The sequence below is a fragment of the Aethalodelphis obliquidens genome, unplaced genomic scaffold (assembly GCF_003676395.1).
Source record: "Aethalodelphis obliquidens isolate GAN/ISIS:26980383/991018 unplaced genomic scaffold, ASM367639v1 scaffold3, whole genome shotgun sequence".
Taxonomy (NCBI): Eukaryota; Metazoa; Chordata; class Mammalia; order Artiodactyla; family Delphinidae; genus Aethalodelphis; species Aethalodelphis obliquidens.
The window spans coordinates 15,636,751-15,650,926 of NW_020837947.1; the positions used below are offsets into that span (position 1 = coordinate 15,636,751).

General features: G+C 41.7%; 1 protein-coding gene across 3 annotated transcripts in view; it reads right to left on the minus strand.

The window, feature by feature from the left end:
- The window catches only part of PCMT1 (protein-L-isoaspartate (D-aspartate) O-methyltransferase), a 46,725-nt gene extending 33,378 nt beyond the window's left edge, over positions 1-13,347 (minus strand). The window contains exon 1 of one of the 3 annotated variants that reach the window (XM_027083637.1): positions 12,941-13,347. In XM_027083637.1, coding sequence (XP_026939438.1) covers positions 12,941-13,250 — 310 coding nt within the window. In that variant the 5' untranslated portion in view covers positions 13,251-13,347. The remainder of the gene's footprint in view (positions 1-12,940) is intronic. The other 2 variants (XM_027083636.1, XM_027083641.1) reach the window with 2 other exon arrangements.
- Between the last annotated feature and the right edge of the window lie 829 nt (positions 13,348-14,176).

Sequence of the window (14,176 nt, forward strand, 5' to 3'; positions counted from 1 at the left end):
TAATTAATTCAAAAAAAAAAGAACACTGTGAGAAAGGGAATAAACTTAAAAAAAAAAAAAGAAACCAATATGCAAATCAAAACATTTCAGCTGGGGGGGTCCAGTGGTTAGGACTTGGCGCTTTCACTGCAGGGGGCCTGGGTTCGATCCCTGATTGGGGAACTAAGATCCCACAAGCCGTGAGGCATGGCCAAAAATAAAAAAATAGAAAACTATCAGACTAAGTCTCAAGGCCAAAAAAATCAAATTATCTAATAAGAGTTTAAAAAAAAGGCAACCATTAGCTTTCTTAAGAGTAACGTTCAAAGCAAAGCAAGAATGAAGCAGCAGCGTTTTCAAGAAATTCAAAGAAAGAAAGGGCAAGCTAACAATTAAAAAGGAGTAAACTGGGCTTCCCTGGTGGCGCAGTGGTTGAGAGTCCGCCTGCTGAGGCAAGGGACATGGGTTCGTGCCCTGGTCCGGGAAGATCCCACATGCCGCGGAGCGGCTGGGCCCGTGAGCCATGGCCGCTGAGCCTGCGCGTCCGGAGCCTGTGCTCCGCAACGGGAGAGGCCACAGCAGTGAGAGGCCCGCGTACCGCAAAAAAAAAAAAAAAAAAAGGAGCAAACTATTGATATTCCCAACAACATGAACAAATCTCAAGAGCACTAATCTCAGTGAAAGAAGCCAGGAGATTTTACACTATATGAGTCCATCTAATATTAAATTCCCGAAAAGTCAAAACCATAGTGTCAGAGGGCCAATCTGCAGTTGCTAGGAGTCAGGGGTTAAAGGAGGAGATTAATTGCAAAGGGCACGAGAAAACTTTGTGGGTGAAAGGAATGTTCTATATCAGAGATCAGCAAACTTCTCTTAAGATCCAGACAGTATTTTAGGCTTTGCAGGCCGTATAGTCTCTGTTGCAACTATGCGACTCTGCCATTGAAGTCCAAGAACAGCCACACACAAGACATAAATGAATGGGTGTGGCTATGTTCAAATAAATCTTTATTTCTAAAAACAGGCAGCAGGCCAGATTTGGCCTGTGGGATGTAGTTTGCTCACCCCTGTTTTACCTCATTAGGGTGGTGGTTACACACCTGTATTTGTCAAAAGTTTCAAATCATACTCTTAAAATTGGTGCGTTTTTACATAAATTATATCTCAATAAAGCTGATTTTTTAAAAGTATAAGCCAAGGATTTTATATGCAGCCAAAACTGTTCTTCAAATATCAAGGTTATAGGAAAAAAAGTCTTGAATGTGCAAGAACTCAGGGAATGCTGTACACACAAGCCCTTCCTAAGGAATCTTGTAGAAGATGTGCTTCATCTAAACAAGGGATTACTAGGGATACATCAGAAAAGGACACATATCCAATTTTAGAGCAAAGACTAAAATTAAAAGCGTGGATTGGTCTGCCTTCAGCAAGAATCCTGTCAAGTTATTTTAGCCAGAATCCCCCATTACCCCTGATGTTTCCTCTTAGTAATTTTCCACCCACTGATGCCCACCCTGCTCCTAGGCTATAAATCCCCACTTGCTCATGCTGTATTGGGAACTGAGCCCAGTTTTATACTGAGGTCTCTTTTCCCCTATTGCAATAGTTTCTGAATAACATGTTTTTAACTCTTTTTAAATTATTTTATACTATTTTTTAAATAGGTAATAGTTTTTTAAACTATTTTTTTAAAAAAACTAAAACGGTAAAGACAGTGATGGAATAATAATACTTAAACGTTATTTGTTCTGACAAAATAGAAAGAAGGCAACTAAAAACAATGGGAAGAGGAAAAAAAGGGGAAAGTAGAATTAGATCATTGAGTCATATAGGTGACAGGAGGAATCAAAGGATACCACTTAATACTGACTGACCAGACAGTAAATAGTTAAGAAAAGGTGGTTTAAGGACACTATAAAAGGTATAAATACAGACTCTCCAAATAACAAAAGAATATTTTAAAAAATCAGCAAACAAGGCACACCAACTAGAGAAACACTTAAATACTCACAGACTAGGTTATATTAATAAATCATCCGTCCATTTGAAAATATTATAAACTTTGGATTAATTAACCCAAATAGAAAGTACTGTTTCTACACAAATAAGCTTAGGCAAGCTACCTGTAAAGGTCATTAAAATAAAACAGTGAAAGCATTTTTTTTAAAGTTTTAAAAGCAGCGTAATAAGAGAGATATTGGACTTCCCTGGTGGCGCAGTGGTTAAGAATCTGCCTGCCAATGCAGGGGACACGGGTTCGATCCCTGGTCCAGGAGGATCCCACATGCCACGGAGCAACTAAGCCCGTGCACCACAACTACTGAGCTTGTGCTCTAGAGCCGGTGAGCCACAACTACTGAGCCCGCGTGCCACAACTACTGAAGCCCGCCTAGAGCCCGTGCTCCACAACAAGAGAAGCCACCGCAATGAGAAGCCTGCGCCCCACAACGAAGAGCAGCCCCCACTCACTGCAACTAGAGAAAGCCCGTGTGCAGCAACGAAGACCCAACACAGCCAAAAAATAAATAAATAAAGAAGTAAATTAAAAAAAAAAAAGATATCATTTACTAAATATTTGTCATGTGCCAGACAAAATCCTAAGCACATTACATACACTATCTTTTGAGGCAAGAACTTAGAAATTATGAAACAATCTTATGCTGTCTCTAACAATCCTATAAAGTAAGCACTATTATTACTCCATCTTACAGATAAAATTGAGTTCAGAAAGACTAAGTTGTTCCAGATCACAGAGCAAATAAGGGGTAGGGCCATTCAAATTGAGATGTTAGATTCCTGTTGACCAGTTCACTGTACTGCTACTACCATATTCAAATAGCTTAGTGACTTCTACTAATTCATTTCTCAAAATACTTCTTGAGTGGGTCATTTGCCCCGAATTCAATTCAAATTCCAGAGGGGTGATTCATAGACTCTCAAGGTCAGAAGGGTCATCAAGTCTAACTTCTTCATAAATTGGTACCACGATCTCTACTTGAAGAGCTGCACTGATGTGGAACAGTTCTTTGCACATTCAGATCACACTAATTATCAGAACACTTCCGTGTATTAAGAGGAAATCTCCCTCTTTATAACTCACTTATATAAACCTTTAGTGCTACGCTCTGCAGTCACAAAGAATATGCTGAATTTTCTATCCAACCAACACTTTTTACACACCTGAACATATCATGACCATTTCAAGCCTTATCTTTTTCAGGTTAAGCAGCCTCACTCAATACATCCAATTACCATCATATTCACTTACTCATTCTTCTCTAGATGAATATTTGTGACATCTAAAATCAAACACATTGCTATAGGCACATTCTAAAAATCAAGTAAATTAAAGAGATTACTTCCCTTAAGCTAGATAATATACATCTACCAAACTGATTTCTTACTCTACAGAGGGACACAGAATTTACTAAAAAACCCTAAATAGTTTTAAAAGCATGTCACCAGTCATTTATTAAGAAGCTGAACACATAAGGCTCAGGATAAAGCTTCCTTAGACCATTATTGGGTGGTTTCCAAAATTTTCACTACAAGGTTCTTATTATTTGCTTTTTCCCAGGATTCCATATTTTGAAAGATACCTAAAGCAAGCTATATTTACTAAGTTATTAAATCATTTTCCCGTTTTTGACAATCTGACATATACAATTGCCAGTGCCCTGAAATATTTCTAGCAAACAGCAAAGTAATTTAACATTTCACTTTGCATGTATAGCCTAATTATGAGTAAACATGCAATTACCATTAGGCTTTCTAAATTAGTGAACAGTTTTAAAACTACCCATGCCCAATTTTCCTGCACCCTAAGGACCAAAGATCCTAATTAAATAATTATAATAATGGCTAATGTTGATCCAAATATGCAATGGATCCAAATGAGAAGTTAGCAGAATTCAAAAAGGAGAATGCAATAGAATCCAAGCTATAAACCAAATAATTAAAAAAACTTGAAAAAATTAGAGCCACGTTAAGAAGGTATCTGTTCCTCTTCTCAACCTGAGAAGTGGGAAGGGTGAAGAGGGAGATAAATTCCAGGAAAAAGACAAAAATACTACACAAGAGTCATGATTTAGGTAAGAAGAAACTGTGACATGATTTCAAGCAACTGATAAAGTGTAAAAAAAGGAAAAACAAGGAATTCCCTGGTGGTCCAGTAGTTAGGACTTGATGCTTTCACTGCTTTCAATCCCTGGTCAGGGAATCAAGATTCACAAGCCATGCGGCCAAAAAACAAAAAGGAAAAACATTTGACTATTCCTCCTCAATACTAGAGGAGTCTGTGATATTAGAAACAAAGAGCAGGGAATAAACTCTTGCATGCTACATAGCTCAGCAAAGTATTGACCCAGTCATTAATGTTTGTGATGATGGTTATTAATTTTCAACACAAAAATCAACAAAATGAAGATTTATTTATTGCTCAGAACAAAATGAAATGCTATCAACTCTGACAATATAAAAGAGCCCCTAGGGGCTTCCCTGGTGGCGCAGTGGTTCAGAGTCCGCCTGCCGATGTAGGGGACGCGGGTTCATGTGCTATGGAGCGGCTGGGTCCATGAGCCATGGCCACTGAGCCTGCGCGTCCGGAGCCTGTGCTCTGCAACGGGAGAGGCCACAGCAGTGAGCGGCCCGTGTACCGCAAAAAAAAAAAGCCCCTAATAAGTTGGAAAATGAGTACCCTTTCTTACGAAGTGGAAGGGTTAAGGGATAGTGTCAGTTTATAAATTATGGAACAAAAAATTGAGGTTAAAGTATATTACTCAAAGTTACAAAGGTAACCACAATAGAGGAAGCAAAAATTACGGTATAATTGTATGTGGGGAAGGGAGTAAGTTTAGAGGGTGTAAATACTCCTCCATCTTGGCAAGAAGTCAGTAGATGATGTGTAAAGTTGATAAAGAAATAGCAGTTTAAGCATATGCTTTAGAGACTGAAGACAATCACCAGAAGACCCAAATATGTAGTTAAAAGTGTTCACTCGAGGCAGTCTGGGAGCGGGGAGGAGCAGGGCAAGCAATTGTTATTTTTCATTATAAACCCTTCTGTATTATTTTATCTTTAAACATGTACACATGGTCACTCGACTGAAAATTAATCTTAATTGTCCTAACCTTGTTATCACAGATGGATAGTACCTATAGAGATGTATACACAATGTGTATTTGCTCTAGTGAGCAAGATGTAAGATGTGGCAGGGACTCCTTTTCTTTTCTTTTAATTTATTTCATTTACTTATTTTTGGCTGCATTGGGTCTTCGTTGCTGCGTGCAGGATTTCTCTAGTTGCGGGGAGCAGGGACTACCTTCGTTGCGGTGCACCGGCTTCTCATTGCAGTGGCTTCTCTTGTTGCGGAGCACGGGCTCTAGACGCGTGGACTTCAGAAGTAGTGGCTTGCAGGCCCTAGAGTGTAGGCTCAGTAGTTGTGGAGCACAGGCTTAGTTGCTGTGTGGCATCTTCCCAGACTAGGGCTCGAACCCGTGTCCCCTGCATTGGCAGGTGGATTCTTTTTTTTTTTTTTTTTTGCGGTACGCGGGCCTCTCACTGCTGTGGCCTCTCCCGTTGCGGAGCACGGACTCCGGACGCGCAGGCTCAGCGGCCATGGCTCACGGGCCCAGCCACTCCGCGGCATGTGGGATCTTCCCAGACCGGGGCACGAACCCATGTCCCCTGCATCCGCAGGCGGATTCTTAACCACTGCACCACCAGGGAAGCCCCAGGTACTCCTTTTCTTTCACAGTGGTAGAACTGGGTGCATTATCTAGCCTCTCTGTAGTTACGTGTAGCCTTATGGTTAAGTTCTTGTCAATGAGAACACAGGCAGAAATTATGTATGCAACTTCAGATAATGCCCTTAAAAAGAATGTGCATTTTCTCCTTTCCCCATTTTTCTCCCCACCAGCTGGAATATGGAAAGGATGGAGGTAAACTATCTTCAACTTTGTAGATGAGGGAAAGACTTTAGGAAGCACAACAAGAAAGAAGGAGCCCAGGTCCTCAAGACCATGGAACCACCATATTAGTTCTGAACTGCTTATACTTGGATTGTTACAGGAAACAGAAACTTTCACTTTGTTTAAGCCATTGTTATTTTGGTCTTTATTACAGCAGACGAACAGGTACCCTAAAACACAAGGTATCTGTAAAATGAGATCAGTCTGAAGAACAGGATTGGGTTGGAGCGTGGCAACAGGTTGTAGAAGACCCTTAAAAGGCCTGAAAGCTAAGCAAGACGTGTTTACAATTGATACAGTAAGCAATAGAAGTCTAGGCAGAAAAGAGACATAACAGAGAGCAGTACACTAGGACAATCAGTATAATGTGTAGAATGAACCTGAGAGGAGAGAAATTGAAAGTGTGATGACCAATCAGACACTTGAAGGCATATCACTCCAAGTGACAACTAAGAACCCAGGCTAGGATAGTATCAGTGAAAATACAGTGAAAGGGATGACTATGAAAGGTATTTGTAATGACTGTTGAGTTAATTTGGGGACAGTCTGAAAGAATCAATAACTATTCCAAGACTTTTGATCTGGGAGAATAGAAGACTAGAAGCAATCCTGGCAGAGATGGAGAAAGAAGAGATCCTGTGCTGGTATGAAGCACTGAAAACACAGGTAAGAAAATAAGCTGCAGATGGATTTCAAGTCATGTAAAAACGTTCTCTAAATTTCTGTAAGTAACTTGTTACAAAGTTACATCTCAATAAAAGAAATATTACATAATTATATTAGTTTTATGACTTGAGTGGTTGTTAATCATCTACTCTCTATTTCTTCTCCACTAACAAAATGCCAGGGGAAACAATAAGAAATGAACAAAATGGTCCCCTTTTATTTCCCATCTAGAATGATTAGGTGTGATAAGAGGTTAAGTGGAGCCTGAGACACTCTCCATACAGAAAATCTGAAAGGGATTAGTTTTAAATTCACACTATAATCAAAGAAGAATTTTAAGTGATGTCAAGTTATGATAAAGCATATCATCTAAGACCAGAGATTATTCAAAAATACATCTTTCTCAGGGGGGATGGGTGATGAATTGGGAGATTGGGATTGACATACATACACTATTGATACTATGTATAAAATAGATAACTATGGGCTTCCCTGGTGGCTCAGTGGTTAAGAATCCTCCTGCCAATGCAGGGGACACGGGTTTGAGCCCTGGTCCAGGAAGACAGCACATGTTGCAGAGCAACTAAGCCTGTGCGCCACAACTACTGAGCCTGTGCTCTAGAGCCTGCGAGCCACAACTACTGAAGCCCGTGAGCCACAACTACTGAAGCCCGCACACCTAGAGCCCGTGCTCCACAACAAGAGGAGCCACTGCAATGAGAAGCCTGCGCACCGCAACGAAGAGTAGTCCCCGCTCGCCGCATCTAGAGAAAACCCACGCACAGCAATGAAGACCCAACACAGCCAAAACTAATATATAAATAAAATAAAGTAGGTAACTAATGAGAACCTACTGTATAGATCAGGGAACTCTACTCAATGCTCTGTGGTGACCTAAATAGGAAGGAAATCTAAAAAAGAGGGGATACATGTATACGTATAGCCAATTCACTCTGCTGTACAGTAGAAACTAACACAACATTGGTAAAGCAACTATACACCAATAAGAATTAATTAAAAAAATACATCTTTCTCTAAACCATTATCATTCTTAATAAATACATGTAATTAACTATCTTGACACTATTTCTCAAAGGAGGATGTTCCCTGCACTCCTCACATCTCTGACAAACTAAAACGTTATGCAAAACTCTAAAATATAGGTAACCAAAAGTTAACTTCTGTGGCTCTCTCCTAAAACACACCCACCCACCCACCCCCAACATACATATCCCACAGGTGATTTCATGCAAACCATGATGTGATTAAATTGACAGAATCTTGGATTTGGAAGGGTCCTGAGAGGTCTAGTATACAGTGAAAGCAGATGACAAATCTCTTCCACAATATCCCTTACAGTGAAATGGTCAACCATTCTTTGCTTCAACATATCCAGTGACAGAAAACACTACTTTTCAAAGCCAAATCTTTGACTGTTAGGATAGCTTTGTGAATACTTCCTTATAATGAGCCAAAATGTGCCTCCCATTTGTCCTGGTTTTACCCTCTACTACATGATTTCCCTCAAATATTTAAACACTACTGCTCTCTGTAACTTTCTCATTGCTAAATCAAACCACCTCCATTCTCATCAAATCATCATATAAAATGCTGATGCTCTTGTCATCTTGACCACTCTTGTCTGATAATCTTCGGTTTTTCACTGTTATGCTTAAAGCATGTTGGCCAGAACTAAGTGCAACACTAATAAAAATATGTGGAACAGCACAATGGAACTAAGATCACATTGAATAGAATGTAATACAACCTATTATGTGGATTTAGTGCTGCCCAATAGAACTTCTTATGATAATGGAAATGTTCTACATCTGCACTGTCCAGCAGGTCAGCCACTAGCCTCGTGTGCCTACTGAGCTCTTGAAATGTGGTTGGTATGACTGAGGAACTGAATTTTTAATTTTAGTTAAATTTAAGTAGACACATTGATATTAAAATTCTCCCTCAAAATCTTACCTATTAAATCTTATTCAATGCACTGTAAGTTTACTTACTAGTATATACCCATAAGACTGACTTGATATAAGTTAAAATGAGGAAGTATTTTCTGCATTCTAAATGAAGCCCAAATTTCTGAAAAAAAGTCACTTAGGATCTTATTACCTGGCTATCTTTGGCCCATGAATGCACATGATAAAACTAATAGAATATTCTCTTTTCCAGTATTTATGCTACTAGTTGATAAGAACTGACACTCTAAATAGAATAAGAATAATTTCAATTTATTTGCAGAGATAAATAAGGATACAAAAACTATAAATTATCATAATGCTTACAAATTTAAGTGCCTACTGAAGAAGGTCTCCACTTTAATGTCTTATAAGGAACTCAAACCAAACATCTCCCCAAATAAACCCCTGCTCTCCCACACTTCCTTGCATCCCCCCACCCCCCCAAAATCCCTGCTGCTCACTCGTTTCCAACTCAGAAAATGGCAAATCATTCCCATTGCCCAGGTCTAAAACCTTAGTGTCATATCCTCGACTGCAGTCTTTCTCCTACACCGCAAATCCAAATCTAGCACGTTCTATTTTCTCTGTCTAGAATGCCTGTTCCCCAGCTCTACCTGCATGGCTTGAATTTCTTCCCCGTCACCAAATCTTTACTCAAATGACACCTTAGTGAGGCCTTCTTGCCTACAACTGCAAACCTACTACGCCATATGCCCTATCCTCCTTCCTTACTTTGCCACTTATCATGTGAACATATATTTTATTTGTCTGCTCCCACAAGAAGTAAGCTACAAGAGAGAATAGATGTTTGTTTCTCATTGCTGTATCCCCAGCGTCTTGCATATAGAAGATAGTCAAATATCAGTTGACTGATTTGACAAATTCTATATACATTATACATGCAAAATGACACAATCAAGGATGCAAAGGAAATATAAGTAGAAATAACTGATGGATTAGGGTAGTGGACTGAATTTTTTTTACAAAAATAAAATAGGTAAAAGAACAATTGTTAGCTTTGTTTTAAGTGGCCAGTACAGCATTTGAAGTCTGTTAAGAGTTCACCTTCCACAAACACTCTGGCTTGGACATCCCTGCTCTAGGAGACCACCTCTGTCAAGCTCATCCGCTCCTGCCCCCTTCTTTTCCTTTTACCATGGCGTGAAATTATCCCAACAAAAGTAGAAAATAAACTCTAATATAAACATTACTTGAATTGTCCCATTCCCTGGAATAAGTAGGCTCACAGTTGTTTTGAATTAAGTTAATTTGTTTCATGAGTACCTTATCAGCCTATAATTATAAAATAATACTTTTCATTTCTAAAGACCTGTAATGTCCAACATGTGGCTAGTAGTTAAATTTAATTTAAATAATACAAAAATCCAGTTCCTCAGTTGTGCTAACCACATTTCAAATGCTCAATGCCTCATGTAGCTGGCGGCTATGGTACTGAACAGCACAGATACAGACATTACAAGCAGCTCTGTTGGGCAGGACTGCTACAGACTTTTTTCCTAAAATTTTATTTTAAAGCATAAAACTGATTCAACTACAACACTGGCAGGGTTTAATCTTGTAATTTTCAGTTCTCTATGTCAGTGATTCTCAAGTGTGGTCCCCAGACCAGCAGGAGCATATTACTTAGGAACTTGTTAGAAATACAAATTATCAAGAGCCCCAGCAATCTGTCTTAATTTGTTTTAACAAGCTCTCCAGATGATCCTGGAGATTTTGAAGCATGCTCAAGTTTTAGACCACTGTTCTCAGTCACTTAAGAGCATTTATCATCACAACATAAGCTATGAGACATTATGAGATGTACCATTAGAGTCTAAAGTACTCTGTAAATGATATATCAAGTATGAAATCATAAACAATCATTTCTATTATGCTTTATAAAAGAAAAGCCTCAGTAGGTATTTTCAATAAAATAATTATAATAATATTAAAATGAAACCAATCGTGAACTTTATTTCGTTAAAAAAAATTAAAACTAATTTGCTTCCTCTTCCAATTTGCAGACCCTTTTTCACTTCAATATCAGCATAATCACATTTTAATCTTTTTCTAAAGATTTAGTTAGAAGTCTTAGGAAGAATACACAAGGGTGGAATAACCTGTAAAGAGTGAGAAATTTTCAATTTGTGCCAACTGAAATTCTCCCTTGAACAAATATTACTGTTGTAACAAACTAATAAATAAAAATGAAATCTGGGGCTTCCCTGGTGGCGCAGTGGTTGAGAGTCCGCCTGCCGATGCAGGGGACACGGTTCGTGCCCTGGTCTGGGAAGATCCCACATGCCCGCGGAGTGGCTGGGCCCGTGAGCCATGGCCGCTGAGCCTCCGCGTCCGGAGCCTGTGCTCAGCAACGGGAGAGGCCACAACAGTGAGAGGCCCGCGTACCAAAAAAAAAAGGAATCTATTGGCTAGAACCAATTCAGCAAGAAGTTGAAACTAAAGTTGCACAAGTGTCACAAAAGAAGCTAAACAATTTGAGCACTCTTATTTCCTCTTACCAATCATAGCTCTAGTATAAAATGAAACATCCACAATATCAACATCCATGTATGTTAAATATTTCTCATTAAATTTTCTGATAGGAAAACATCCTTAGAAATTTCAGCTAAGAATAGTAATGCAATACATTAAAGTAACTACAAAACCACTGGGAAAAGATCTAGTTTTGGCTGACTACAAATTTGGCCCAGAAAGGAGAGACTTTAAGAGCCTGATTGATTACAATTTCTGCCACAGCCAAGTGTCTACTGCGATAACCTACAGGTGGAAAATTACTTAATCACAATTCAAGTACAGAATGTTTCAGGTGTGTATGCTGTACTAGCAGGCACTAGATCATTTGAAGAAATTTTATTAAAATATTTACAACATATTGAGCTGCTGTTCGATCCATGGGAACCTAAATCACACTTAATATTGTCTCAGCACATAAATTTCCACTTCCAATCAAATATCCTTCCATAAAGTGAATACTGGCAATGCTTGACAGGATTTTTTAAATCTAAACATTCATTACTAAACGCTAAGGAAACAAGTTTTAAATACTGGTTAAAAAAAAAGTCAAATGACTAATATTAAGTATTAATACTAACCATGTGCCAGCCAATACTATTTATTTCTCTCACTAATCTTGGTATTCCTAGTATAGATCCAAGCATATAATATATATTTAATTGGCATTTATGAAAAAAGGAATGATTATTAAATTAAATTGTTTGAGGATTCAAAGATACAAAAAAAAAAAAGCCCCAGCCATCAAGGAGGTTACAAATCGAATTAAGAAACATGACAAACACATGAAAAGCTAAATAATCCATAACAATTAAAAATACCACGTGGCAGGATTGTGATTATTTGCAAAGTCAGTGCAAAGAAGAGTGCTATAAATTCTGACCAGAGTGAGAGTATGATGGACTGCCGTCCTTCTGGTATCCCGACCAGACGGCGACACTACATTTCGATTAAAATAAGAAAGTGACACAGCACTGGTCCCACCCTAAAATCATCATCAGAGGAAGGAATACAATTACTAAAGATAATGGTGTAAAAAAACTTCCATACAAGGCTTTTAAAGCATATGGTAGCCCTGAAAAAAGTTTGAACGTTCCACATACACAATCGTTTCCTGGATCCCAGGACCTCTAAAGGCTCCTGAAATACGCTGTCCCTCAGGAAGAGCATCGCCTAGTTATCTCTTCCTCCGCCCCCCACGAAGCTTTCCACTGGACAGCCGCCCCAGAAATTTCTCCCAGCATCCGCAATGACATTACTTTCATCTCCCTCTCCCTCCCCTCGCCAGTATCAGACGGTGGCATCTCCCGCCAGAGGAAAAAACGAAGGGCGGGGGAGGCAGAACCGGGGAGAAAGCTTGCAGCTAGGTCGACTGATATGACAGAGGAGGAAGTGAGAAGACGCGGGGGTCGAGGGCGGGGTCCCCTTAGTTCCAGCCCAGTCTCTACGAGCCCTGGCCAACAGCCCACTCCCCAAGGCACGCCCCTCGCCCGCCGGACCCGGACAGGGAGGTGGCGGAATCGAGTGACAGCCCCACCACCTGTGCCGCGCCCCTTTCCCCAGGCCCGCGGGGAGACGCCTGCCCCTGCCCCACTAGCAGCGGCCCCTGACTCTTTCTCTCTAGTTCCCGTGCATGTCGCCGATAAGTGACAGGTCCCGGGGGAGGCAATCGCCAGCGCTTGCCGTTCGGGACCGCTGGTGCAACCGCGCGCCGAAGCCCTCCAGCAGGCACAGGGGTATACGGAACGTTCCGGACGGCCCAGGGGATCCGATTCAGGCCTGGCCTTCCCCAGTTGCCCCACACCGGGCGGGGGTGGCACTTACTGCGGAGGTTGTGGATTAGCTCCGAGTGGCTGGCGCCGCCGGATTTCCAGGCCATCGCTAAGCACACCCGGAGCAGGTACAGAACCACCTTCAGCGCGGCGACAGTGCCCAGCAGCTTCCCCAAGAGTGAGACCACCTCCCACACGGTCACCGCCCCGCTTGCGTCCCCGCTGTAGCCGCCGCTGCTACTGTCGTCGCCGCCGCTGCCGCCACTGCGCGCTCCCGGCATCCCCCGCGGCACGCATGCGCTTTGTGACGCCGCGCGGACTCGGGTGCGGCCGGGTGGGGCAGGAGGCGGGGGTGGCCTCATGCGCTGCCGCCCGCGTGAGGGGCCGCTGCGGCCGCCCGGGAGTGGCGGGTTGGTCCCGCTGAGTCAGCGCCACCAACACCGCCACCTCTGAGTGGCCTTTCTGAGGCCTCGGGCTGCGCAACGCCTCCTTGCTGAGTTTGTCCTGTGGTCAGGCGGGGTGGGCCCTGGCGCGGTCGGTGGTGAGCCTCACTGCGGCTCTGGTCACCGAGCGCGGTGGCGGGATGGCAGGGCGGACCTCATTCCGCTGCTGCCGGTGGCTTCGCAGTCGCAGCTAGATCAGCTGTTGAGAGCGGCGGGTCTGCTCCTATATCTGTCCAGATTGTTAGACGGTGGGCTTCCTTCGTCCTGCCTCACCCAACCCAATGAATGACTTAATATTTAGGTTGGTTGGAGACAGAGCTCCCTATGGTGGAACCTCGATAATCTTAATAGAACTGGAGGGCAAAGGTCTTCTCTAACCCGAGTACTCCAGCCTCTGGCTTGTGACAAGTACGTTAGTGTTTCGTTAGCAGAGACTTTGGGACCCTGATTTGTTCTCAACTCTAAAGCACAAATTCAGAGAGTGGAAGAATACCGAGACCTGGGGTGGGGGGGTGGAGCGTGGGGAATCCTTTGCTCCTTAGGACAGCGCACTTGGTTAAAAATACTACAGTATCCTATGGCGAATGTGTTATTCGCCCAACACAAGTGTGCGTTTTCAGCTATTTAAGCCTCACAAATTCCACCGTTAGACTGGACACCAGGTTTGTTGCTATCAGCTGTGCAAGACATTGAGTGAGAAGCTGACAAGGAACATTTCCTGTAGCATCCAACTTGCTGACTCCTGATCAGAACTGAGACTGGAAGAATCCAGTCACATTTAGTCCAATACACTTTTAAGGAAGGAAACAAAGCTATGTCAAGACATCGATGCTATGCGTCAGCAA